Source organism: Podarcis cretensis (genome assembly GCF_951804945.1).
Source record: "Podarcis cretensis genome assembly, chromosome: 9".
Lineage (NCBI taxonomy): Eukaryota > Metazoa > Chordata > Lepidosauria > Squamata > Lacertidae > Podarcis > Podarcis cretensis.
The window spans coordinates 31,495,554-31,521,894 of NC_137178.1; the positions used below are offsets into that span (position 1 = coordinate 31,495,554).

At 41.1% G+C, this 26,341-nt stretch overlaps 1 protein-coding gene across 1 annotated transcript in view; it reads left to right on the plus strand.

Annotated features, from left to right (window-relative positions):
* The window catches only part of FAT4 (FAT atypical cadherin 4), a 141,047-nt gene that overhangs the window by 49,237 nt on the left and 65,469 nt on the right, over positions 1-26,341 (plus strand). Inside the window, exon 2 of the mRNA XM_079990505.1 lies at positions 23,047-23,178. Within this exon, the coding sequence (XP_079846631.1) occupies positions 23,047-23,178 (132 nt within the window). The remainder of the gene's footprint in view (positions 1-23,046; positions 23,179-26,341) is intronic.

Below are 26,341 nucleotides of genomic sequence, written 5' to 3' on the forward strand. Positions count from 1 at the left end.
GGGAATCTTTTTCAACCCAAGAAACGTATTCCCTTGTGAGTAGGCCCAGACCAACCAATGTGACTCTTACCTTTGTACAGTACATTCCGTTCTACACTTAGGAAAAGCAGCTGCACAAATATAAGATGGGGGTCCACAGGCTTGCCAGTATAAAAGGATCCAGGGGTCTTAGTAGACCACAAGGTTAACGTGAGTCAACAGTGTGATGCAGCACAGAGAGAGAGAGAGAGAGAGAGAGAGAGAGAGCGCTGAGGCTATTCTAGGCTGCATCAGCAGAAGTATAGTGTCCAGGTCAAGGGAAGTAATAGAACCACTCTATTCTGCCTTGGTCACACCATACCTGGAATGCTGTGTCCAGTTCTGGGTGCTACAATTTAAGAAGGATATTGACAAGCTGGAATGTGTGCAGAGGACAACCAAAATAATCAAGGGTCTGGAAACCAGCCTTATGAGAAACAGTTGAGGAAACTGTGTATGTTTAGCCTGGAAAAGAGGAGACTAAGAGGAGATGCGATAACCATATTCAAATATTTAAAGGTATGTCGCATGGAAGATGGAGAAAGCTTGTTATCTCCTGCTCTGCGAGGGTAGGACCCAAACCAATAGATTCAAGTTACAAGACAGGAGATTCTGACTAAACATCAGGAAGAACCTTCTGACAGTAAGAGTTGTTCAACAGTGGAATGGACTTCCTAGGGAGGTTATGGGCCCTTCTTCCTTTGAGTTTTTTAAGCAGAGGTGGGATGGCTATCTGTCATGGTTGCTTTAGTTGAGATTCCTGCATTGCAGGGAGTTAGACTAGATGACTCTCAGGATCCCTTCCAAGTCTACAATTCTATTACTCTGTTAGGAGTTTCTAGGCACAACCACCCATCCACAACTACTTCTCTCTGTCCAGACAACCAAGAAACATTGTCTCAGTTCAAGGACATATTCCAGTCAAGCAAAAGCATTCTAGGAGGGAGAGGAGCAGGGCCAGTGAAAGGTATGGTCTAGGGAAGGGACATGGCCAAAGTCCCAAGGGCCTGATAGAGAGGCTTGGAAGCTCACAATTGCATCCCTGTACAGTGGTACCTCATGTTAAGTACTTAATTTGTTCCGGAGGTCCCTACTTAACCTGAAACTGTTCTTAACCTGAAGCACCACTTTAGCTAATGGGGCCTCCTGCTGCTGTGCCACAGGATTTCTGTTCTCATCCTGAAGCAAAGTGCTTAACCTGAAGCACTATTTCTGGGTTAGCAGAGTCTGTAACCTGAAGCATATGTAACCTGAAGCATATGTAACCTGAGGTACCACTGTATATTCTGCACAATGCAATATGCCTAATGAAGGGGGTGAGGATATGTTTAACTCAGTATTATGCAGCCTTTTGCACAGAGCAAAACCAGGAACCAAACTTTTTTGTGTTTATCTTCTGATGTTGGCAAAGTGTGCCTTTTCTTCTCTATCTGATCACTTGTCAAACACCGATACAGGAGCAGATTTTTATGCCCGTTGCAGAGAGAAAATCAAATCTCAGATGCAAATCGGATGTGAATTATTAATATGCAAGTGCGCTCCCCACACGAGCAGTTTCTAACTTGCATCGCCCTACTGGAATACATATAGATTTGCTGGGTCAAAGTACTAACAGTTCTTCAACACTTTCCAGCATAATGCAATTATACAGAACTCACTGTTAAGGAATTTATTGGTAAATGGAGGGTTCCCTGCTAAGAGTTTGCAATTTGGAATGTGTGCATTAAAAACGTCCTTTGGGGATTGGACTGACTACGGTGAATACCGTGAAATCTGTGTTGCGAGAATAAACTAGGAAAGGTCAAAATGGCTTAACCACAAAGTGTAATAGAAATCATATGCTTTTCGATGTTCTCAGCAGTTCCTGACTGCCCCGCCAACAGCATATAGTACCAGGGATTTCAAAAGTGTCTCTATCTAACTTTTAATGATGAAGAGTAGGCAGAGGACATAGAGGCATTGCTATATTTCTCACTGCAGATATCTCACTTAATTTACTTCAAACCAATTTGACTAAGATATTAATTCAGACTTCAGCCCTGTGGTTTTCCCCCCAAGTATTCATTAATTTATAAAATCAGCAAGGTAAACATTTGCAGAGAGTAGTCTTCTTAAAGCATGATTTCATGTGCGTGCACTTGGAATTAAGTTGTACTCCTGTGTCCAGTGGCTATTAGCCAGGTGTCGAGGATTGCAATCTTAATCAGGTGACATTGGCTTGGTTCAAGAGTTGCCTTTCCATTGATTAATTTGCCCCCCCCCAAAAAAAAATGGTTGGCAAGACATTTTTAAAGATGTGTCTTAAATTTTTTTGTGTGTAAAGAGGGCAGCTCAACAAATAGTGGAGTGTACCATCCTCACACACAAAAAAAACCACCTTTAAATTTAGTGGGAGATCTCTGTAATGCAAGGGCTTCTGTTGGAAATGCTATCAGCGGTTCCCAACCTGTGGGTCCCCAGATGTTGTTGGACTACAACTCCCATCATCCTTGAGCTCTGGCCTTGCTAGCTAGGGGTGATGGGAGTTGTAGTTCAACAACATCTGGGCACCCACAGGTTGAGAAAGGCTGTGCTAGATGCTCTGATGCAAGTTAAGGTCATATTACCCATGATCAAGTTATTTATTGTGGTACCTGAGTTAGAAAATCTGTCAAACACCTCTCCTTGGGAGTAAAATATATAAACAACAACTTGCTGCCTTTTCATGACCACTCAGATCTGGTATCTGAAGCATCTACCTCTTGATGATAGGAAAGACTGCTTTTGCCTTTCTGCTTTTCAAGTAAGTACTCAGTTAACAATCCAGTTTGAAAATAGGAACTACATCACTGAACAGAAGGAACTGGTGAACATTCACATTTTAAGCAGAAGTTAATATAAGTGTGATACTTAAGAGAGTTGATACATCATGACACTGCTACTATTTGAATTTGCACAAAATGAGACTTTGAATAATTAACATTTAAATAATTGCTGTTTTAACTGAATTTGCTTACTTGGGTTCATGCTTGAATGGCTGAATTGAACTTTTGTACCCTGGAGAATTGTGACTCTTTTGTTTCAGATGTAATTCTGAATCATGTGCATTAATTACTTGCTTTGTTTCGTGGAAATAATACCGAAACACAGCATAATTTGTATGAACATAATTTGCTCATGGCTGTGTCTGGAAAGTCTTGTAAACTGACAAACTTCACAAAGAAAGCAGTGAATTTTGACAGAGTGCTACTGTCTTAAATGAATTATTATATGCATTCAACTGCAGATGGGGGAAAGGTTCATTTTTTAATTAAACAGTGGATGGAAATACAAGCTACTACATTGTAGTGGTCAGCTTTAAATATTTTCCAGACTAGCAGGCGAATTCTATGCATGGTTTTCCTTCTTTGGTGGGAACGATTCGAGTTCCAGAAAAGATGCATATCCTTTTATTTCCTTTGCTTCAATTATTTCAATATTTTTGAAGCCGTAATGACTCATGATTTAGAATTATGGGTAAATACCAAGAGGAACTCATTTTTATCATCCTAAAAGCTTTGGCCCTTTCAATAAAAGCAAAATGATTTGGAGTGATGACGATTTTCAGTGTCTCATTTCACTATAAGTGGCTGTGTTATTATCACTACAGCTAAATTTAATTGTTGTAACCATTGATTCAGAATCGTTGCCAAAACAGTGTGGACCTGATCCAAAGAACATTAATCCAGTTTAAAGTAATGAAGCGAGTTAGCTATCCATATTATGGTAGCATTTAGGAGAGTCTACTACAATGTCTCACAGTTGGACCTGCTTCAAAGACTGTTAAGAAATTGCAGATAGTTAAGTACATCTACTAGGTTGAGGCAGTGAACACAGTATACATTTAAAGCCCATTTCCCCCTAAGAATCCTGGAAACTTTAGTTTGTTTAGGATGCTGGGAATGGTAGGGATAAACTGTAGTTCTCAGGTTTTGGGGGAATGTGGTTTAAATGTGCACCAAATGTATACACAGCTTGGGCCTGCCGTATCTTAAAGACCCTGCAAGAACAGCACTGCCTTCTGGTCTATTTCCAAGCACAATTCAAAATGCTGGTGTTAAATTGCATTAAAAGGTTTGAACCAAGATATAGTGGTACCTCGGGTTAAGAACTTAATTCGTTCTGTAGGTCCGTTCTTAACCTGAAACTGTTCTTAACCTGAGGTACCACTTTAGCTAATGGGGCCTGCCACTGCTGCTGCACCGCCGCCGCACAATTTCTGTTCTCATTCTGAAGCAAATTTCTTAACCTGAGGTACTGTTTCTGGGTTGGCGGAGTCTGTAACCTGAAGCGTCTGGAACCTGAAGCGTCTGGAACCTGAGGTACCACTGTACTTGAATGAATGCTTGTTCCCATACCAGCCTGCCTGCATACTGAGGTCATCTTTAGAGTCTCTCCTCAGGTTGCGACTAGCTGTGTGTGCCAAAGGGACCTTTGGATAGGGTTCCCGTATACCAAATTGCAAAGTTGTTTTGAAACTGAAAGAAGTTTTGAAACATCTTGTGATATGGGGGTCTCTTGTTGAAAGAACAACATTTGAAAATCCCACTGGGTACCCGCTAGGTCTTGTACTCACCTAAAGTAGCTTTTTGGATTCCAGCCAGTTCTTGAGAATAAGTCTCTTATTTCAGTAGAACTCTGCATTCAAGTCTGCATGTGCTTAGGCTGTGGCCTAAATGGGCCTTTGACCTTGCATTTTTCCAACGAAATATGCACTTGGTGACACATCATTTTGATACCACTCCATTTCTCTCTCTCTCTCTCTAAAAAAGCTGATATAATTTATGAGCTACACTCTCATTAAATAAGAATTGAATGTATGATATCTTTATAGTTGGCAGTAGGTTTCAGATCTGGCTGCATAACACAGTGAATATTGAATATCGTCTTTGGAGATACGTAAAGCTATATATGAGATGCAGACAGGCAGGAACAATCTTAGGAATGTAAGCTAATAAGTAAGGTCTGAATTCAACAGAGATGTAACAATAATGTAACAATAAATGCAGCACTAGGAATTGATGCTGTAGAAACAAAATCATTTGGCCATAGATTCAGATTCAGATTTGTTATTTTTAACTAGAGCCGTGCTGAAGATTTTAATCCTCCCCCCCCCCACATTCATTCATTGATTGGATGGGTAAAAAAAAAACCAAGGAAGATTGATGGAGAGTGGAGCCAAAGAAGAAATTTCACCAAAATCTTTAGGAAGGGATTGTTACTGTTTTCATTTTTCTCCATGGTTGTTGTTTTTTTAAGCACTCTGTACCACTTGTGGCCGTATGGTGTGTTGTGAAAGGTTAATCTGACTCTGCTCAAGTTCCATTCTGGATTACGCTACCTTTTAGATTTAACAATACAAGTGCAAACTAGGCATTTAGCATAATGCGTGGTTTGGTTCTGTGTTTGGGATATCCGGATGTAAACCTGTTTTGAATGGTATGCCCAGTCTACCTTTTTTTGTGTACGAATTTCCCCTTATAAATTGGCCTTTAGCATATATATTTTCTGTGGAATGCTAAGGGAATGTTTAGAATTTTCTGTGCCCCGAAGAGGCCATTCAGATTGCAGGAGATTCCATTGTTTAATAGAGTATTCCCTCTTGCATTTAAAATCATAGACTATAAAATACATAAATACCACAACTAGAGGAACAGCATAGTTTTTTTCTACAACATTTATTAACATGACGCAGACCATGCAGGTTCTGGCAGTCTAGAAAGGAGAACTGTATTGTTTCCTTCTTGCCACCATCATTAATTTTGACAGATTTGAGTAGTTTGCATTTTTGCACTCGCATGTTTTGATTAACCTTTTTTCCCCCTCTTTGCTTCGGAGGTCTTGCTCAGCAAAAGTGAGCTTATAAGACACTTTGTGTAATGTGAGAAGAAGGCCATTGATGCAATTGGATTCATTTAGAATTTACAATGGTCTAACACAACATATTTCAGTATTAATATAATGTACAGATTTTTCTTTTCTTTGCAGCTTTTGCTGGTCTTTCAAGTTACCAAAGTCACTTCCTATCTGTAAGCACTTCATGCAGAACTAGAATACTAAGCACACTATTTTATGGGTTCGTTTCTAGGAATAGTCAGTGGTTGGACATTTTGGCAAGCTGAATTGTTATTTACGTTTGTATCCCATGTTTCCTCAAAGGAAGTCAAAGTAGTGTACATGGTTCTCCCCCTCAGGAGTAGACTTTGGTCATTCAAATTTCAGCAGTGCCCTGTGTGAGCCCAAAATTTGGCGCCCCCCTCCTTTCGTTCTGCTCAATTCATTGCATCGTAATTGCAACACCCTGTAGCATCTCTTAGGCTTGATGCCCAGTGCGGTGGACTGGTCATGCTGCCTTAAATCTGCCTCTGTCCCCCTAATTCTATTCTCACAAAAGGTCTGTGGGGTAGGTTAGGCTGAGATAGAGTGACTGACCCAAGGTCATCCAGTGAACTTCGTGGCTGTGTAGGGATTTGAACCCTGGTCTCGGGTCCGACAACCTGACCACTACATGTAGCCAAAAAGTCATGAGCTTGTTGTGAGGGAGGGGGAAGAACCAATCTTCAGTACTCATACAAATGACATGCATGAAAAAAAGGGAACTGCAGTAGAAGTGGTGTCAGTTCATGCAATGTGGTATGGATAACAACCACTGCTTGCACAAATATAGGTATGTATCACATCACACAAAGAACTGCTGAGGTGGACAAAGCTATTCATTTCAATTCTTTTGGCACTGCCAACATTCATACCCTGTTCGACATTTCCAATTCATGTACTGTACAAGCCTTAATTCCTTTATCATCTATGTAGTATTTGTGCAAGCTCATTAGATGTCTCATGAAGACTCAGTAGAGCTTCTCCGGTTGAATCAAAAAAGAGTCTTGGGATGCTGTGGTCTTGTTTCTGGTATTCTTTCACTTTAATTCTGAACACTTAAAGCTTTCCTTGGTAGCCTAATAAAATGTTTGGTTACTTGTAGTTTCAGATGGCTAGATATTGGCAAACTGTGCCAATTTAATTAGAGGAAGATTTCCTGGTTAAATCACTTACTGATACATAGCCTATCACATATATAACAGGATCAGATAATAATAATAATAATAATAATAATAATAATAATAATAATGTTATTATTTGTACCCCGCCCATCTGGCTGGGTTTCCCCAGCTACTCTGGGCGACTCCCAACAGATCACTAAAAACAGAATAAAACTGCTTATTGGGATCAGGTGAGTCCCCCTCCCCCTTCCTGCTAGATCATCACTCTTTATTCTCCTTGGTTTCCCAGTCAATCCGTTCTGCTTCTTAAAGCACCTAGGATGTGGTTCAAAAGATGTTAACTTAGAAACACTGTTGAATTCAGAGGGATTCTCCCAGGAGCACAAGTAGTTTGCAACATTCTTAATTGCCACTGTGAACTTTATAGATCAGAAATTATTATGGGTTTAGGCTTCAGTCAAGCATGCTTGAGGATAGAAAAACCAGCAGGTGCTCTGCTGTTTTTTACCCTGAAGTCTTTTGAAGATACAAATGGCTTCATTCATTTTTTTCTCTCGCTCTATGGCTTTTGTCTGGTTTTGCTAACAAGGCAAAGAACTCCTACTGTGAAGCTATGTAGTAAAGGTGTTAGCACCAGTCACAGCCAACTTTATAAAGAATTTCTAAGCACTAAACGGGAGAGTTTTGTAGGTTGCTTTTCCCGCTTAAAGAATATTATATGTATTTATAATACGTATTTCAGTTTAGAGTAAACAAGATTAGTTTAGCAACAGTTAAAATAAAATGTTACCAATCCCTAATACCGTAATTGGTACGTGCTAACTGAATTTAAATCAAACCAATCTTTGGTTTTCAGTCATCTTATGAAGATGACAAATGCACTTGTCATTGGCCACTTACCTGCAGTTTTATTCAAACCCTAATTGACTTACTGAGGGAGAGGATTTCCTGATTGAATGGCTATTAGCTTCCTAAGAACGGGAAATAAATGCAAGTATTTATTTTGATTAAATTAAAAATTCTACTTTTTTCTTGAAACATTTTAACTTTTTTAATGTCGTATTTGAAAACATTTCCATACAGTTGTTGATATAATCATGATTATATATAACATTTAAAAATCCTTTTTCTTTTCCCCAAATTTATCTTCTTAATAGTTTATTCATATTTACTGAGGCAGATTAACGGTAGAGGCTCAGCAACAGACATAGAGTCACAGCAGCCTCAAAGTTCAGAACGAATAATAGGAACAGTGGGATTAGCTGGGCCATAAGCAAAAGTCCAAGTTTAAGGAGTCCAAGAAACAAGGCAAGGAGTTCAGAACAGCATAGAAGCAACAGAGTTTTCCCATTGAGTTGACACACCCATCCACCAAGCTTGTAAAGGTGAGGCGAGGCGAGCTTACTTGCAAGGCTGCTGTGCCTTGTGGGAATGTTAAGTATGCAGATTGAGGAGGATGGGTCTGTTTCAGTGGTGGAAACACCATCTGGTCCTGAGCGGCTCAGCTGTTACTCTGCCTTCTGACTCTGGTTCCCCCACCCCCAGCAGTTGCTTGAAGCCCACTCTTGACTCCACTGATGTTCTCCTGTTCCTGGAAAGGAAGTGAAAAGGCCAGATTCCTGCCTCCCAATCCACAGCTCCTGGTTTCTGGGAGAAGGGAGTACCTGCCTCTTCTAGTCTCTCTTTCCTGGTCTCAGCTCTTTCCCAATTTCATCCTCCTCTCCGCTCTCTTTGCCTATCACAGTCTGGCATGGACTGTGGAGATATTTCTGGAGTTCATTCTTGAAATGCAGGTGGTGTCCAGAAAGCTTATAGTATCTCAGTCTCCAAGGCAGGCATCTATTGCATTCTCTTTTTTAAAAAAATGGATATGGCAGTTGAACTAGGTTTATACTTGAAACGCAGAATGATGCTCTCCTTAACATGCTCACTAGTTCTCATTTCATTGTTTCAGCCTTCAAATGCTTCATCCAACCAATTAATTTTTCATCATTCTTCTTTGGTTACAATCCTTGTTTTCCTTCAGAGGTTGACACTGATGAAATTTGTTACTGCTCTACGACGATATCTGCAAAAATCATTAGTGGATATTATATTTCACTGTTAGGATGTCATTTTTACATAATAAGTTTGCTCTGGAAATGAATGGTATGCAAAAAAGGAGAACTAAGCAGTTTCACTGTTTTGCCATGGTCTCCAGAGTGATTAAGTAATGTTGAAGATTTGGAGATTTTGATGGGAATCTAAAATAAAAATAAAATCTATAAATTAACTCAGATGCTAGCCATATCTCTTTATGATTTAATTGCTCTATTATGGACAATTTTATAGCCTCTACCTTAGTAAGTGAACTTTCGGCACATTCTTCTTGCCATTAATAGGTACCATACAAAGTTACAAAGATCTTAGCGTGTGTTGTCACAGGGTAGTGTGGAAGAAAATCCTTCTAAGCTAGCAAGGGATGTGGGTATCCCTTCCCTTCGCTCCTTCCCTCTTTCTCTCTCCCTCTCCATGCCCACACTTATTGGTGGCTTAGTGCTTAAGATCATTGGTGGCTTGAGATCCACCAATGGGTTGTAGACAGATTCATGCTGGATCACAACAGGAGTTCTAGTACTATACATATATGTGGTAAAACAAAATAAGAAATGGGTGCCCAAATGCATGTGTGCTTCTACTTGGTCATTCAACTCCAGCTCCGAGGGCCTCCTGGGGGTTCCCTCACTGTGAGAAATGAAGTTAGAGGGAACCAGGCAGAGGACCTTCTTGGTGGTGGCACCTGCCCTGTGGAACGCCCTCCCATCAGATGTCAAGGAAATAAACAACTATCTGACTTTTAGAAGACATCTGAAGGCAGCCCTGTTTAGGGAAATTTTTAATGTTTCATATTTTATTCCAGGCATAGGCAAACTCTGGCCTTCCAGATGTTTCGGACTACAATTCCCATCATCCCTAGTTAACAGGACCAGTGGTCAGGGATGATGGGAATTGTAGTCCCAAACATCTGGAGGGCCGGAGTTTGCCTATGCCTGTTTTATTCTGTTTTTAATCTGTTGGGAGCTGCCCATAGTGTCTGGGGAAACCCAGCCAGATGGGTGGGGTATAAATAAATAAAATATTATTATTATTATTATAACAGGCTCCTTGGTTTGAAGAGGTTGAAGAAACCCACTGTCCTTGTATGGTCTTTGACAGGAGCTTTTAAGTCCTCTGAGGTTAGGCTACTTTCGAAACCTTTTTTCATCTCTCTCTTCCTTCTGTTAGCCCCCAAAATGACTCATATGCAAAGTCAAAAACTGCTTTGGAAGTCTGGATGCCTTTCGCAGAGATAGCCTTGAATCAAGGAAGCGGTCTTCCTTTCATTCCAAGGTTGAAAATATAGGCCTAAACCACTCTAGCTACCCTCTGCCTCTTCTGTAAGAGGTGTAGAGAAGAGAGATGTTGGCATTTTGCAGATAGTGTTTCAGTTGTGAAGACAATAACAAAGTAACCAGCAAAGACTTATCCTGCAAACTCAGCCGCCTCATTCTGCATCTTGCAGTGATATCTGGCCTTTGCTAGGGATTCTGATTATTACTGGGGTTTGGGGGGGGGACACTGAATTTTCTTTGTTGGGGCTATTTTTACATCTGTTTAGAAACCCAGTGCTTGCAGAGGAAATGCAATTCGTTACATCTTCTCCCTAAATGTTTACATTAGAGTTCTAATGTAACTCAGTGACTATTTGCAAGCGTTTTGCCAAAAGGCTTCCCCTCTGTATTTGTTAGTGTCATTCTAAGTAGGAGAGGTGTTGAAATATGATATTAATTTGTGCTGCACCCCATTGCTACTAGCTGCTACCTGGGATAATTGCTGGTCACCCTGTTCATTTGGTTGGTATGGGTGTGGGGGGTGTTAATGACAAACCAGGCTACTTCCAATATCTGAGAAACAGAACAAATATATAATTTTCTTCCTATTCTTTTTCAAAATGCAATTGAAAACGTGAATAATCTGTAAATGGCTTTTCTTGATTTCTGATATGGCTATTATTATATTGGCTGTGGCACTTGTTACACTCTTTTCTTATTTCCAGTTCTATAGGGTTGCTTCTTTAGAGAAAACAACATCAATTGACTGCTGGATGTACAGATTTCACACAAGAAAAGTAGTTGTGAAGAACACAGGTTGAAGACACTTCAGGATGTATAAAAGGTACCGTATTTTTCGCACCATAAGACACACTTTTTTCCTCTTAAAATCTAAGGGGAAATGTCTGTGCATCTTATGGAGCGAATGTGTGGTCCCTGGGGCTGGGGGGGGGGAACCCGGACTTCCCCCGCCAGCCCCTCAAGCTCGGGGAGCAGCGGGAAGGATGCGCACAGCCTTTCCACTGCTACCTAACCTGCTTTTGGGGGCTGGCGGGGGAAAGTCGGGCTTCCCCTACCGCCAGCCCCAGGGAGCAGATCGAAAGGAACCCGAAGCCTCCAGAGGCTTCGGGTTGCCTTCACTAAAGCCTGGAGAGTGAGAGGGGTCAGCACGCACCGACCCCTCTCGCTCTCCAGGCTTCCAAGGTAGCCATCTGAAGCCTCCGGAGTGCAGCAGGAAGTCCTGCTGCGCTCCGGAGGCTTCAGGTTGCCTTCATTGAAGGCAACTGAACACACCTTGAACGCACTGAACGCACCTTGTTTTAGAGGGGAAGAACAAGAAAAAAAATTCTCCCCCTCTCTGCGCAGTGCCCCTTCAGCGAAGCGGCAGGAGAAATGGAAGGGGCTCCATTTCTCCTGCCGCTTCGCTGAAGGGGCGCTGCACAGAGAGGAGATTTTTTTTTTCTTGTTCTCCCCCTCTAAAACAAGGTGCGTCCTATGGTCGGGTGCGTCCTATAGAGCGAAAAATACGGTACATTGGAGTGCCTGGGTCTTTCAGCACTGCATCACTCTACATGGAATGCCCCTGCAATTGCTGATGGGGGCTTCTGAATAATAACACGTGACCCCATTGTTAAAGCATCTGCATTGGCTGCTACAACTGGGCCAGGTTCAAGGCCCTTGCATTAATTTGCAAAGCCCTGAAGAGCTTAGGTCTAGGGTATCTCAGGAACTGCCAAAATCCTTATATCTCAGCTCAGTCACTGAGATCATCTGTAGAAATGTCACTCACTGGCCATTGCTTGAGGCTCATTTGACAGCAGCAAGTAATAGAGCTTTAATGTTATCAATCCAGCCCTGTGGAATAATACTCTGCCAACAGAAATTCAGTAGGCTTCTTCTGTTTCAACTGCTGAAAACCTTTCTGTTCTGTCAGGTTTATGTGAGCAGTTCAGAATACCTCTTTCCACAACGATTACCTGATTTCTTGTTTAAACTTTTTAGAATATAGTTTTTATTGTAACCTTTTTATATGGTTTTTATTGTATGGTTCTTTGTATAGTTGTTGTGAATCACTTTGGTATTTTTCTGTTGTGAGTTAGCAGTATTTTCCATAAATAAAATAAATCAGCGCAAGTGATCATGCAACACTGCATACATCTAGAGCTAGATCTAGATGTTTGTGAGTAAAGTCTAATGTTCAACATTAAGGAGGGGGACGGTGACACTGGATTGTATTCAGAGTGTCCCTTCTGCAAAGGAAAGGACTTCTTCCATTTGTGGAAGGGACAATTGGAAAGGAGAGCTGATTTTGGCCAATTCCCCCTTCTACCTGCAGATCCCTGCATCATCTCTCTAATTGTTCTAGAAGGTTCCTCAATTTTCTGGAACAGTTTTTCAGAAGCTTGTGCAAATGAAAGAAGGAATCAATGAAGATAGTATGCATCCTTTCTGCAGTGTAAGGGCTTGTGAGTGGAGATAGAATCTGCTCAAATTCTGCTCAAAGAGCCAGTGTGGTGTAGTGGTTAAGAGTGGTAGTCTCGTAATCTGGTGAACCGGGTTCAAGTCCCCGCTCCTCCACATGCAGCTGCTGGGTGACCTTGGGCCAGTCACACGTCTCTGAAGTCTCTCAGCCCCACTCACCTCACAGAGTGTTTGTTGTGGGGGAGGAAGGGAAAGGAGAATGTTAGCCGCTTTGAGACTCCTGAAGGGGAGTGAAAGGCGGGATATCAAATCCAAACTCTTCTTCTTCTTCTTCAAATGAATTCTGGACACCAAACTGTGTGCTTGCAGATCAGATTTTGCAGTACAAACCACCCCAGCCTCTTCTATAATGCACATCAGTTTGTGAAATTGGTCTTTTGGGGGGAGACGGGGGTGTAACAAGAACCCCACATGCACAGAAGGTGTTTTGGAAAAGCAGGAATATCCATGTCACTCGTTGGACTTTTTGTTGATATCCCAGACTATGGAAGGCAGAGTCAAAAACTGCATGGAAAGAGAAGGCTTCTTTAAAAGGAAAAGCCTGTAAATATGCAAGAAACCATTTTGAAAAAGTATCTCTGTTAAACACTAGAAAGGTCATCCTGGTCAATCTGTTTCATCTGTTTCTTTTCACATCCATTATTGTAAATCTTTAGGAAGCACTTCAGAAGTGTGTAATGGAAATAACAGAGGAGAAAGGTTCTTTATAGAGGTGTTGCAGTAAGAAGATGAGGGGTAGGGACACAGAGAGAGGTTCTGATGATTCACATCTTGTGTAATGTGGACTCTATAGTCTATCAACTGAGTCCAGTGGTATACATACGCAAAAGGAACATTTCCAATGGTTTTGACAGCTACCTCCCTTGATAAGATTAATATAAAATAATTTCCTTTCTGGTCTCTATCTAACAGGCACCATTGAATGCACCAATAGTATGAAGTGACACCTATAAACCTAATTGCTCATTTATAAATTTACTGTTGGTGACATTTCTGCCCTTAAACTGCAACCTGGCTTCTCCCCCACCTAGAATGGTAATATGCATGCCTCTGAAATCCATATATTATTAAACAGTGATACATCACATTTAGTTAAACATAAAGTTGTAAACTATATGATTCCCAAATGTATAAAATTCCAGTATTTTATTCTTAACGTATCCTATGAAAAGGTGCTTGCCAGGCGTTTGTATCAGCCTGGCAGATGGCTAAAACAGATTTTAATGACTGAAGGTAATGCTAGCTGCAGAAAGTTTAATGCAGGCTTAAAGAAAAATCACCAGACTTTTCCGAAGGGAATGACACACTGTCTGTAAGACTAAAGTTCTGAGGCCCGGGTTATTCAGGTGTAAAGTGTAAAATTCACATGGGGATCCTCCTCCCCATTCTGTCCTGTGTTCAGTTAGTAGGGAAGCAAAAACCATTCATATATAACACCCTGAGGCACATCGAGGCATGCAGATCCCATGCAGCACCAATTTCATGACTTGGTAAAATTACCCTTAGGAAGAAACTGCAAGCTACTGAGACCAAGTTCACAAGGACATCCTGTGAATGGTGACCACTGGAAAGCCACTTGAAATGGATGTGTATGTTGGCTCTCTGCCCTGGGTGAGTTGGTCATACTCAGACATCACCGCACACAAAACCATTTTTTGTGTGTGTGTGTGTGTAGCACCGCAAACCACATCAAATGTAGACTTACAAGAGAAATACAGACCACTGTCAGCTGGGACTGGGTCACCACTCAAGATTAGAACAAGTCAAAAAACTGAGGGCAGCGACCTAGGAGGTCTAGAAGATGAAAATTGCCTTCAGAATCCACATTTTCCAGTATGCTGTAAAATGTGAAGTGTCTACTTCATGGGTAGGCAGACTAAGGCCCGGGGGCTGGATCTGGCCCAATCGCCTTCTAAATCCGGCCCGTGGATGGTCCAGGAATCAGCATGTTTTTTCATGAGTAGAATGTGTGCTTTTATTTAAAATGCATCTCTGGGTTATTTGTGGGGCATAGGAATTCATTCATTTTTCCCCAAAAATATAGTCTGGCCCCCCACAAGGTCTGAGGGACAGTGGACCGGCCCCCTGCTGAAAAAGTTTGCTGACCCCTGGTACTTGCTTTGTGTCTGAGTTGTTTTACTTATACAGATCCCTACTCCCACCTTAATCATCACTGAAAGAATGGGAAAATTGACTTGCACACAAGATCACTCTGAAATCAGTCCAGAATCACTATCATTTCCTGGTTTTGTACTAGCTTTTACAAACACATATCTCCACTATGAATTGAAGGCTGAGCTATGAGATCAGTTTCTCTTTCTCCACATTCCTAAGGTTTCGACAGGATTCTTCCACCTCTTTCATCCTGTACAGTGGTACCTCAGGTTAAGTACTTAATTCGTTCTGGAGGTACCACTGTATTTGGCTCTTGGAGGGGTGCCTGTCACTGCAGCCCTCAGTTCTCCTTCATCAAAAAAGTTGCTATCCCTATCTTAAAAGGTCAGCAAATGAATTAATTAAGCTGTAATAGTTTCAAGGAAAGCTAAACAGGGCAATATGATTTCCTTTGAATTTGGGTGAGTGAAAAGGGGGAATGACTTATTTAGTTCCAGCTTTTCAAGCAGCATGGCAAGCGCACAAAGTGCGACTCTTTATTATGTCACCACACACTCAGTGGGCTTTCGAAGGCATTTCTGTGTCAAGAGGAGAGCTAACCACTTCTTGTCCACACTGCTGGGCTGTTCTTGCAATTCTTGGCCGACTGCCCAGTTTGTCTGTCATTCATCCTGCGTTTTTTTTCTTCGCCCTTGACAAGGAGTACTCTCAGGCCCCAGGAACACATGCCTCTGACTGCTAGGTGATACGTAGTGATTAATAGAAACAATCATCTTAATTTGTGAAATAAAATCAATTGCCCTATACATACAGAAGCCCCAGACAAGATGTACGCGAAAAACTTGTCTGCATTGCTGGTTCTTATGAAACTGGGACAGCACTCTAGATTTATGTTTTGACTTCCCCTTCCAGGCTTGCCCTGGAGTGGCTTAACTCGACACCCCAATAAATCTTTGCACAAACTGATTTGACAGAATATTTAGACTTATAAATGAGTTTGTTTCAATCAGGGGAGCCAGGCTGGGAAACACAAAGTGCATCTTTGTTTGGGAATTCGAGGCAGGAAGTATACATTGGGACAGAGGGCCTTTGATCAATCCATGGCTCTAGTGTTTATTTCATTAGACAATGTATCAGAATTCTCTTTAGCATGCCTGAAAATGTACAGAGGGTGTGTTAGGATTAAGTGGTACAAACAGTGGTATCTAAGTGACTATGTATACAGTAATGTTTATTCATCTGTTTCCGTGCAGTTTAAAAGGGATAAAATTTATCAGACACATGCATTTCTTCACCCACTAATAATTTTGTTTCCCATGCCACAGCAGTTAATGAATGTTTTTTTGGTGTGATGGGTTTTTATGCAAGGAGATAAAACACTACAGTCTTTACTAAAAATAGCACTTGCCTGCCATCCATTCCCATGTACAAATAACAGTGGAACTGTTAGTATGCCCCTTCCTAAGCACACTTTGTAAGAATTTGCTTTCAACTCCTTTTTCCTGCTCTTTCGCTGTGGTAGGATATGACAAGTCACAGTTTGGCCAAGTGTGCTCTAAGCTTTTACATCAGAACTGGAGAACCAATTACCGTGAGTGTTTTTGACTGGCAGAAATGTGCCACTGAACTCCCATTAGGCCTCTTGCTTTCCTGGATGAAAGACAGACTGTGTGAGCGTGTGCAAAAAATAGCCTACTGTACAATGATAAAAGTTATATTCATTGCTTGGCCCGCCTTTGCCTCTAGCCCTGCCTACTGCTGGCACACGGCCCTCAGAAGGTGGCCCAGAAGGGAATATGGCCCTCAAGCTTAAGAAGATTTGTCACCTCTAATGTAGGAGAAGGTGCCCCTCTAGGTCCTTTGACATGAAGCCATTGAAAGCTAAGATAAGCACAAGTACTTTGAATTGAATTTGCAAATGGGCCAGCAGCCAATGCAGTTGTTTCAGAAATGGCAGATATATTCCCTTTGGCTGGTCCCTGCTGTATTTAGACTAACTGAAATTTTGGGGAAGTTTTCAAAGGCAGCCCTACTATGAAGATAGACATTCCCAGAGTGTTAATTTGTTGCAGGAAAAACAACAATGAAGAATCTTGTGGCACCTTTTTGTAAATTAATTACGTCATTTGCTTCTGTGGACTAGAGTCCACTTCATCAGAGGCATGTTGTTATTTCGTGTGTGTGTGTGTGTGTGTGTGTGTGTGTGTTTGTTGATCACAGTTTATAATCCACTTCCAACAAACCATGCACATATACTTGTAAACTAAGGATGTCATTTCATTCAGCTATTGAGTTGGACTCAGCTTTTGTTGACTAATTTGTTAGTTTTGAAAGATGTCACGATACCCTTTGTTGAGCTGTTGTTTGTGCTGGTGAAAAGAATGACTTGAGATGTGATTAGTTTCTTTGGGGCAAAAGAGAAGCTTATTTGAATATCTTATGGGATGTGACAGATTAATGTACGTGGTGAGGAAGAGAGCAAAAAGAATTCTCAAAATCAGTTGCCCACCATCACACTAGTTTCCTCTGTGTTTTATTTTCAACGAAATGGTAGTGTGCAAATAAATATAAATATGGAATAAGGCATCTGGTGGGCTCTTTCTTCTTAGATCATATTCCTCCCGTAGCTCTCTGATGGGATATATGCACAAGGACACAGTGGTTAGTAGAAAGGATTATCAAATAGATGCTTGCCTTGCCAATGCAAACTATAATTGCCACATATAAGCTGGCTCAGCATTTTTGTGGCCTGCCTGTTTCCTTTCTTTTGCTAGGCAGTTAAAAAGATGTTGGAGGAAAAGAGTAGAAACAATGCTTTTTTTTCCTAAGGAGAGGATCTTTTCACCCTAAAATACTTGCCAATTAGAAAAGAAATAAATCATTTTTAAATTGTTGTTGTTGTCATTTAGTCGTGACCGACTCTTCGTGACCCCATGGACCAGAGCATGCCGGGCACTCCTTTCTTCCACTGCCTCCCGCAGTTTGGTCAAACTCCTGCTGGTAGCTTCGAGAACACTATCCAACCATCTTGTCCTCTGTCGTCCCCTTCTCCTTGTGCCCTCCATCTTTCCCAACATCAGGGTCTTTTCCAGGGAGTCTTCTCTTCCCATGAGGTGGCCAAAGTATTGCAGCCTCAGCTTCAGGATCTGTTCTTCCAGTGAGCACTCAGGGCTGATTTCCTTCAGAATGGATAGGTTTGATCTTCTTGCAGTCCATGGGACTTTCAAGAGTCTCCTCCAGCACCATAATTCAAAAGCATCCATTCTTCGGCGATCAGCCTTCTTGTAGCCCTGTTCTTCTATTGCAGCATAAACAACAAAGAGTCTTGTGTCATGTTAAAGAATAACAGCAGAACCTTTTGTAGACTGCAGACCATCTCATGAGATGCATGAAGTGTTCTCCTGAATTGCAGGCTTATATATTGCAGACACATGGTTGAAATTACTAACAGTAAGGTCAGAGGCAAACAAAATGCAGCAAAAGTACAGGCAGTGATAACTGTGGTCATTCACAATAGAGTTGTTGATAACACAGACATCCTGGCATTGGTAAGTCAATAAACAAATACAGAGTGAGATAAAACCCTTTGTCTTGATTTGTTCTGTAAGTGATAGCATTGAACTTCTTGATGTAATTCAACATATTTCAGGCTCCTTTTGAAGTTCCTGTGTCCTGTGTTCCAGCATAGCCTCCTTAAGGTCAGCCACAGGGTGGCCAGGGAGACAGAAATGTTCTCTCACTGCTTTTTGAATAGTGCCATTTCTGATGTCTGATTGGTGTCCATTTATTCTTTTGCATGGAGATTGGCTGGTTTGCCCTATGTAGAAAGGTATTGCTGGCAGATAATGTCTTATATCTCATTGGAAGATGGGCAAATGCACAAACCCCATATGTTGTATATGACATTATTAGGTCCTGTAATAGTGTTGCCAGGGTAGGCAGAAGGACAGAGTTGACATCTGCCTTTGCTGCAGTGTCTAGTCTTTGTGTCTGTATCTCTGTTATTTGGCCATGTGTTGCTGGCCAATAGCTGTTTTGGGTTAGGAGGTTGTCAATAAGCAAGAACAGTCCTACCACCTAAGGCCTGGGATAGGAAAGTGTCATTATTCAGACTGAGCTGTTGACCATTGATGATATAGGTGTCAGTTGTTTCAGCTGTATGTGACAAGGGGTCTGTCATTTTTCCTCTTCCAAATTTTCCTGTAGCAGACTATCACTGAGTACCAGCCTGGCCTTGCTGGTCTTTTCCCCCCAGCAAACTAAAATGCTAGAGTGATTGCAATTCAGCACACTAAAATACTAGAATAATAGCAATTCATTATTTGAAGTCCCGTTCCAAAGATATCCTCACAATTAACAATACATACTAATAAATGGGGAAGCCCTACTTCTGCACACACTATGCACACCTTTAAATTCCCCGCTGTGTGGTTGCTGTTTGTTTTCTAGGGCCACAAACACTACAACACACTACAACACAGTTTTGTTGGTTGACAACAGGCCCCCAAAATTGACAGCTTGACAGTTAAAACAGGCACATGCAGGAGTGTAAATCCGAGGAGGAAAAAAGGTTGTGTCATTGTGGAAAAGAAAACAATAATGTGTGTTTTCTGGGGAAACTGAGGGATGCAATTTATATTCTCAAAAGATGAATTACGTTAGTGTCGTCAAAATTTAATGACTATTTTGTATGTTTGTAATGCAGGGGTCTTAGGCTTCTTTGTGTTGTCTGAGAAGGTAACACAACTCTCACATTAATATTATGCAGTGTTTTAATGTTAGATTCCAAGTGCTAAAATATCTGCAACAAACATCCAAAAAACAAAGCCATTCACATCTTTAAATTTTGTTTTGTTTGTTTTCAAATAAACTTGCCATGTTCCTGAGTTTAAGTTGGGACTTCAGCATCTAATATTACTGTTGTATTTTATGGAGTACACAGAGTTTTCAGAATAACTTACACAACCATCTTTTATTTCTTCCCTCCCTTCCTTTTCATCATTCCAAATGCTAGTTACAGAGCCTCTCCTTCCATTAATCCTCTGTGTGCTTCATTAATTTTCAGCATTTGTTCTCCCTGGTAACATAGCATCTTATGCAGGTTGCACAGCTACCTTAAAACAATAGCTAGATAGATGTTTACAAAGGACAGCTGCCAGTTGCACATTGTGAATTTGGGTTCTGGTGGTAAAATGTCAGCTTGTAGCTGAAACACAAGCTGTGTGTGATATATATGGTATTAATAAATAAACTGCAGAGCTTTGCAGCTGCAGTACCTTGAAACAAGATCTGGTGAAATGTAATAGGTTTGGTAGCACGACTGCTTGCTCTAGCTGTGCTCGTTTAAGGGCCAAGACTTGATTGGCAGCTGTGGCATATAGCAGTCATTCATCTTTGCTTTTCTAATGACCTTAGAATGGTTGTTGTCGATGTGTTAAAATTAATTATTACAATGCTGCAGCGTTTTTCTTCTCTCCCCGCCCCACCCCCCGTCCACCCTCAGCAAACCTCTTGGGCGCTTTAATTCTTTGAAAATTAAACTCTTAAGCTGTTTAATTCTAGAGTTTGTGCTTCGGATGCTGTATCAGCAATGTGTATGCTAATTCTTATGTTCAGAAGCTTTAAAATGCAGCTACAGAAAACTCCAGGTGCAAATTTGGCATAGGAAGGACAGGCTTGAGGAGACCATGATTTACATCTTTGTAATTAGTTCGTGCTCAGTTCATTTACTCTCAGAGAAAGGGATTTTCCATGCCTTCTTCTAAAACGGATTAGTCCCAGATGATACCATTAGAAGGTCCTTCGTGGAGTTGGCATCTGAAAGACTTTGTTTTGTGATGGGGTTGGGTAGAGAGGGAGAGGGTTGAACTGCAGGTGAACTAGGAATGTGAACAGCCTGTAGGAAGTGCTGCTATTGAGCAGACGGTAGAGGTGCAAGGAAATGTGTATATGCATAACACAAGTAAGGGAGTGTCTATTAATATGTACCTCATAATAGAGTTGATGGCCAAGTGGAGGGCAGTCACTCACCTTACATGTGTATCTAGGCCATACATTTTTGGTATTGTAGCTTCTATCATGGGAAGGTACAACCTGAGAGAGATACAACATGGGCCAAGTTAGTTCCAGCAGCTCAGCTCCACACACGTACCTCTGAGGCCCTTCGTGGGAACTGTTGGCAACTGCCAACCAGAGAGGGTCTACCTCCATCACAAGCTGAGTGATTTCAAGCTGCTTGGCCCTGTTCAGAAGTGATCCAGCGGACTCTGCTGCCTTGTAGGCACAGGCTGAAGGATGACACCAGAAAAGACCAAGGATGAAAAAAGGAAATGCCACCTGAATTATCCTGGCACCAGAGGAACACCATGATTTCTGTTATTGATTTTTATTATGTGAATCTTTTGTAAGCCACCTTGAAAGCTTCTCAGGGCTATATAGCAGGTTATAAGCATTCAAACTAAACATCCAAAACATAAACAGGTGGGGTATTTATAAAATCATACTTCCTGCCTTCATATATTTTGATATATAGCACATACCATACATTTAAAGCATTGTCATATGACTTTAATCAGTTTTAGCCTCTCCCAAAGAACCGTGGAGACTGTAGTTTGTTAAGGGTGCTGAGATTTATTCGGAGACCCCTCTTCCCACCATAGAGTGACTGGATGGCAGGAGAGATATTAAACTACTCTGTCAAGTGTATGAGGGGAATACACTTAACAACCCTCAACACCCTTAAGAAACTTCCCAGGATTCTTTGGGGAAACCATGAGCCATAAATTTCAAAGTTGTATAATAGTGCTTTAATTGTAGAGTTTGTATAGTTTAATTGTATAGTTTGCATTGTATTAGAGAAGAGTTCGGGCAAGCATCACATAATTTATTTTTCCACTGAGCTTCTTTCTATTCATTAAATTGGATACTTGGATTATTCCCATCCATGTTTCTGAAACCAGAACTCTCTTGTCAATAGTGATGAAGTGGGTTACTGAAGTACAATGACGTTTCTGTCTGTCAATCCGCTTATCTCTTTTGACTTTAAAGTTGCCCCTCGCTCTTCCCTCCCCCCCCCCTTTTCCAGCCCTGCTAAACAATCAGCTATCTAATGTTTGCTGAAGGCAGCTCTGCCCCCCAACTATGCCATTATCTCCTTGGTGGTCTTCACGTTTTGGTGACCACTTATTGGTCCAGGCCTTCTGGGAATCCTTTGCTTTCACTATAGATAGAAACCATCTGTTGCCTGTCTTTTCTTTATTGGGAGATTATTAGTATGTGTCTACCTAGCAGTGGAACTCTAAGCTCTTGGCTTTTTAAACGCAGCCTCAGCAAGCCCATGAGAACTAAACAATCTTGCTTACACAGGAGAAGGAGTAAACAGCTTTGGCAAATAATTTCAGACGCTGCCATTAGTGTTTGTAAAAGATATAAACAGAACTTGTGAAAAATAAAATGTGTTTGGGTTTAAGCATGGAAAGAGAGAGGGGGAGATCCAGAGAGATGTTACAACAACTTGCTTCCAATATTGACTTTAAAAAAAAACAAAAAAAAAACAACCCTAACTCTCTCATACAAAGAAGGGCAAATCAGAACTCTTTTTTAATGCTAAAAGTTGCACTCTTTCTTTCTGGCTGTTGGACATGCCAATATGTAAACATTTCAGGGAGAATTTTACACCACCTCATCTTTATGTCAAGCAGCATTTAATGGTTGAATGATCCCGTGCCCCGGGTCTTGGCAGCTATCCTCTGGGGTCCAACTTTTAGAGATTACATTGACAGTCAGTCAGTGGACCATGTCCAACGTAAACTAGACTAGGACCATTTAAAATCAGTTACTATCAACAAGTCAAATTAGCTTTATGTAGGTTACAGGCTTTTTCTCGGAAGATTTCAAAACAATGTGGAATTTTAACCATCACCGGACTTTTTCTCTCATTTGTGTTTTCAGAAAAGTTCCTGAAACATCAGATTGCGCACTGCTTACCTGATTCAATGTAAAGTTAAGCAACTTGCACTACTTATATTTAATAAATGAATCACGAGCTTTCCCCCTTTCCTTCCTAGGTGGAAATAACTCTTCAAGATGTCAATGACAACCCACCAGTGTTCCCTACAGATATGCTTGATCTGACTGTAGAAGAAAATATCGGAGATGGTTCTAAAATAATGCAGCTGACAGCTATGGATGCTGACGAGGTAGGATATTGTTGCTTCTTTGAAGGGTAGCAGGACACTTCTGTCACAACAATGTTGTTAGGCATAGATTTCCAGCCTTGTTTCTACTCCACCCACTGATTTTTGCCTGGAAGACGGTGGCGTGGAGTGGAAAAATGCAAGTGTTTAATTTTATTCTGTGAGTTGAGACTGCCCATTCTATCCCTGCGCGCCTGATTCCAGGATTTTTCAGAACCCCATGTGGTCTCTTGTTCTCAGAGTCTCCCCTAGTGGGGACCTTACTTAAATTAATTTGATTGCCCTCATCCATCACAGAACATTGCTTGCTTTGCTTTATTTAACATACAATGTTTTCTCTCCTGTGTGTCTGTCCTCTACTTCCGATTTTCTAGTCTCTCGTCTTGCCTATCTTTCATGCATCCCCTATCTTCCTTTTGGTTTTGTTTTTCCTGTTTTCCTGCTCCTTCTTTCTGCTGGGAGATGGTTCAAACTCTCCCACATGACAGCCTTTTAACAGTTGCCAGATGTCCCCTCCCTCTTCTCAACATGTGGCACACCTGAACAGCTCCTCTTCTGGTCCAAAGAGAGCCAGTGTGGTGTAGTGGTTAAGAGCGGTAGACTTGTAATCTGGTGAACCGGGTTTGTGTCTCTGCTCCTCCACATGCAGCTGCTGGGTGACCTTGGGCTAGTCGCACTTCTTTGTAGTCTCTCAGCCCCACTCACCTCACAGAGTGTTTGTCATGGGGGAGGAAGGGAAAGGAGAATGTTAGCCGCTTTGAGACTCTTTAGGGTAGTGATAAAGCGGGATATCAAATCCAAACTCTTCTTCTACATACTGGGGGCCGCACAGAGACCAACCCCACCTGCCACAGCCCCCTCAAATAGATTCATGACATTTTGCAGAAATGTGTGAGGTGGCAGATTCCTAAACATTGGAGAGCCACATGGGGGGTTTAAGGCACCATACACCGCTGTACACATTTCTTCCTTTTCTCTGTGTCTGCCTTGCATGGCATGATTTTATTTTTTTATATTGCTTGCCCTCTTCAGACATTGTCTCCTCATGTTCTTTTTCGACACAGGATCTGAGTGCTGCATCTTGATCTTCATACCAGTAGCTTGACCACCTATAGTGCACATACATTCATTTGCAATAAGGTTTCCACACGTCCCAGAGTTCCAAATCGTATGGAAATCTTCATGCGTCCAGTTGTATCTGTGAAAGCTATGTCACAGCAGTCATTTATGTTAATTGCGTAGTCACCAGTGGCAGGGCTAGCCAGCATGTCCAAAGTTGAGTAATTTGACAGTTATTAATGCCTGAAGGAAGTTTCTGTCACTGTGTCTATCTCCAAGAAAGCCTCTGAGCTTCAGTAGAGTGTTAGAAATCCGTGACATACAAAAACCTCTACTTGAAATTTGTAGTGACATGTTTTAAAAAGTGTGCATGCCAAATGACGAGACTAGGTTAAGGCTTCTTTGAAACCCATTCCCTAAACGTGTAAAAGAGTGTTTCATATGACAGAATTTGATTGCTGCATTTGGCTAATATTCAACTTAATGGGATCAAGGTGGTCACTATTTTGCAATCTGCACAGAAGGTGTAACATTTTCTCTAGTGCCATGGGATGAATATTAATGATAGCTATGATATCTCACAGCACAGTACTACTTTACTTCAAAAGTGTTGACAGGAAGTTACTAGATTTTCTTCTTACTTGCCTAATTTATAGGATTTGCTCCTTCCACACAGCAGCAGTTATGGTAGAAGAGTCTATAGCTGAGTCACATTGTTGTAAAAATGAAGTATCACACTTGGAAGATAAAGAATGTAACACTTGAGTAATATAAGATTATTATTGAAAGAATTTGTTCAAACATTTTAATTATACTTTTACGAGTAAGTGTTCTACACACTGCACAGACATTGAGTATGAAAGTAATACTGTGGAATGTATCCCCTTGAGTAGGCAAGGAAGTAAGACTACAGTGAATTTTTGTTCACAGAAATGTGGAGGCAAAAGAAGGGTTTTCAGAGTCAAAGATTTCTCAAACCCCTTGCTTCTCTTTTTATGTGTCATCTCCTGCCTTTTCACAACTACTGCACAGTGCATTTTTAAAAAACAATTTCTTCGTGAGAGAACTGCAGTCTATCAGGGATCATATAGAAAATGTTACTTAGCCACACATCCAGTTACATTGGTCAACATAACACAGTCAATCACAGTAAAAACTAGACGCACTATCTCACTCTGATGAGGCTTGATGATATCAGCACATTGACAAATTGCTTGACTACATGGCTTTGAAGTCCATTCAGAGTGAGAGCAGTGCTCCCTGCCATACCATTGAACAGATAAACATTTTGTTTGTTTTCATAGTCTTGTGAATCACCAGAATGAGGAAGTGTGTTTTACAAGACAATGTTCAGTATGAAACACCACCTTCTGCTTCATATCAGCCATCCAAAAAAGTTCATATGGGTATACGATTTCCTCAAGACTTAGCTCAGCTCTGACCTGTCCTACCACAGCTAGGCTCCAGGTTCCCCCAAAAGCAAACTGCAGCTATAGCATCATCATCATCATCATCATCATCATCATCATCATCACTTTTAATTTGTATACCGTCTTTCTATTTTACAATACCCAAGGTGGTTTACAAGCTGAAGAAACAAAGAATGTACACCATATAACAATCTAATCCAATACAAAAATGTGATAATAAAACATAACTTTAAAATAGGCAACTTATATCAAATAAAGTAATATTCAACAATCCGTTAGAATAGTATTAAATACCAGCATATAAAATAATATTAATATTAAATACCAGCATATAAAAATTAAACAGAAATCAACTCTTAACAATTAAAAAAAATTCTAAACTATAATCAATAAAACAACGGCAGATCACAGTGCATAAAATAATACAATGCAAATTGAGAAGCAGAGACTGGAGGGTGGGGCAATGCAGGTGGAAGAAACCCTTGCCTGGTGAAGTCTCTCCCCTCACAGTTCTTCCTTAACCAGCATCTCTTAACCAGGTGCTATAGTGGAGTAGGGGTGAATAACTGGCTCCCCCACTCCCATAGGATGGGTAAGAAGGGCTGCCCACCAGTCAGTCACCTGACAACACAACATCACATGGCCCATTTTTGCAGAGTGCTGGGTACAGAAGGGGT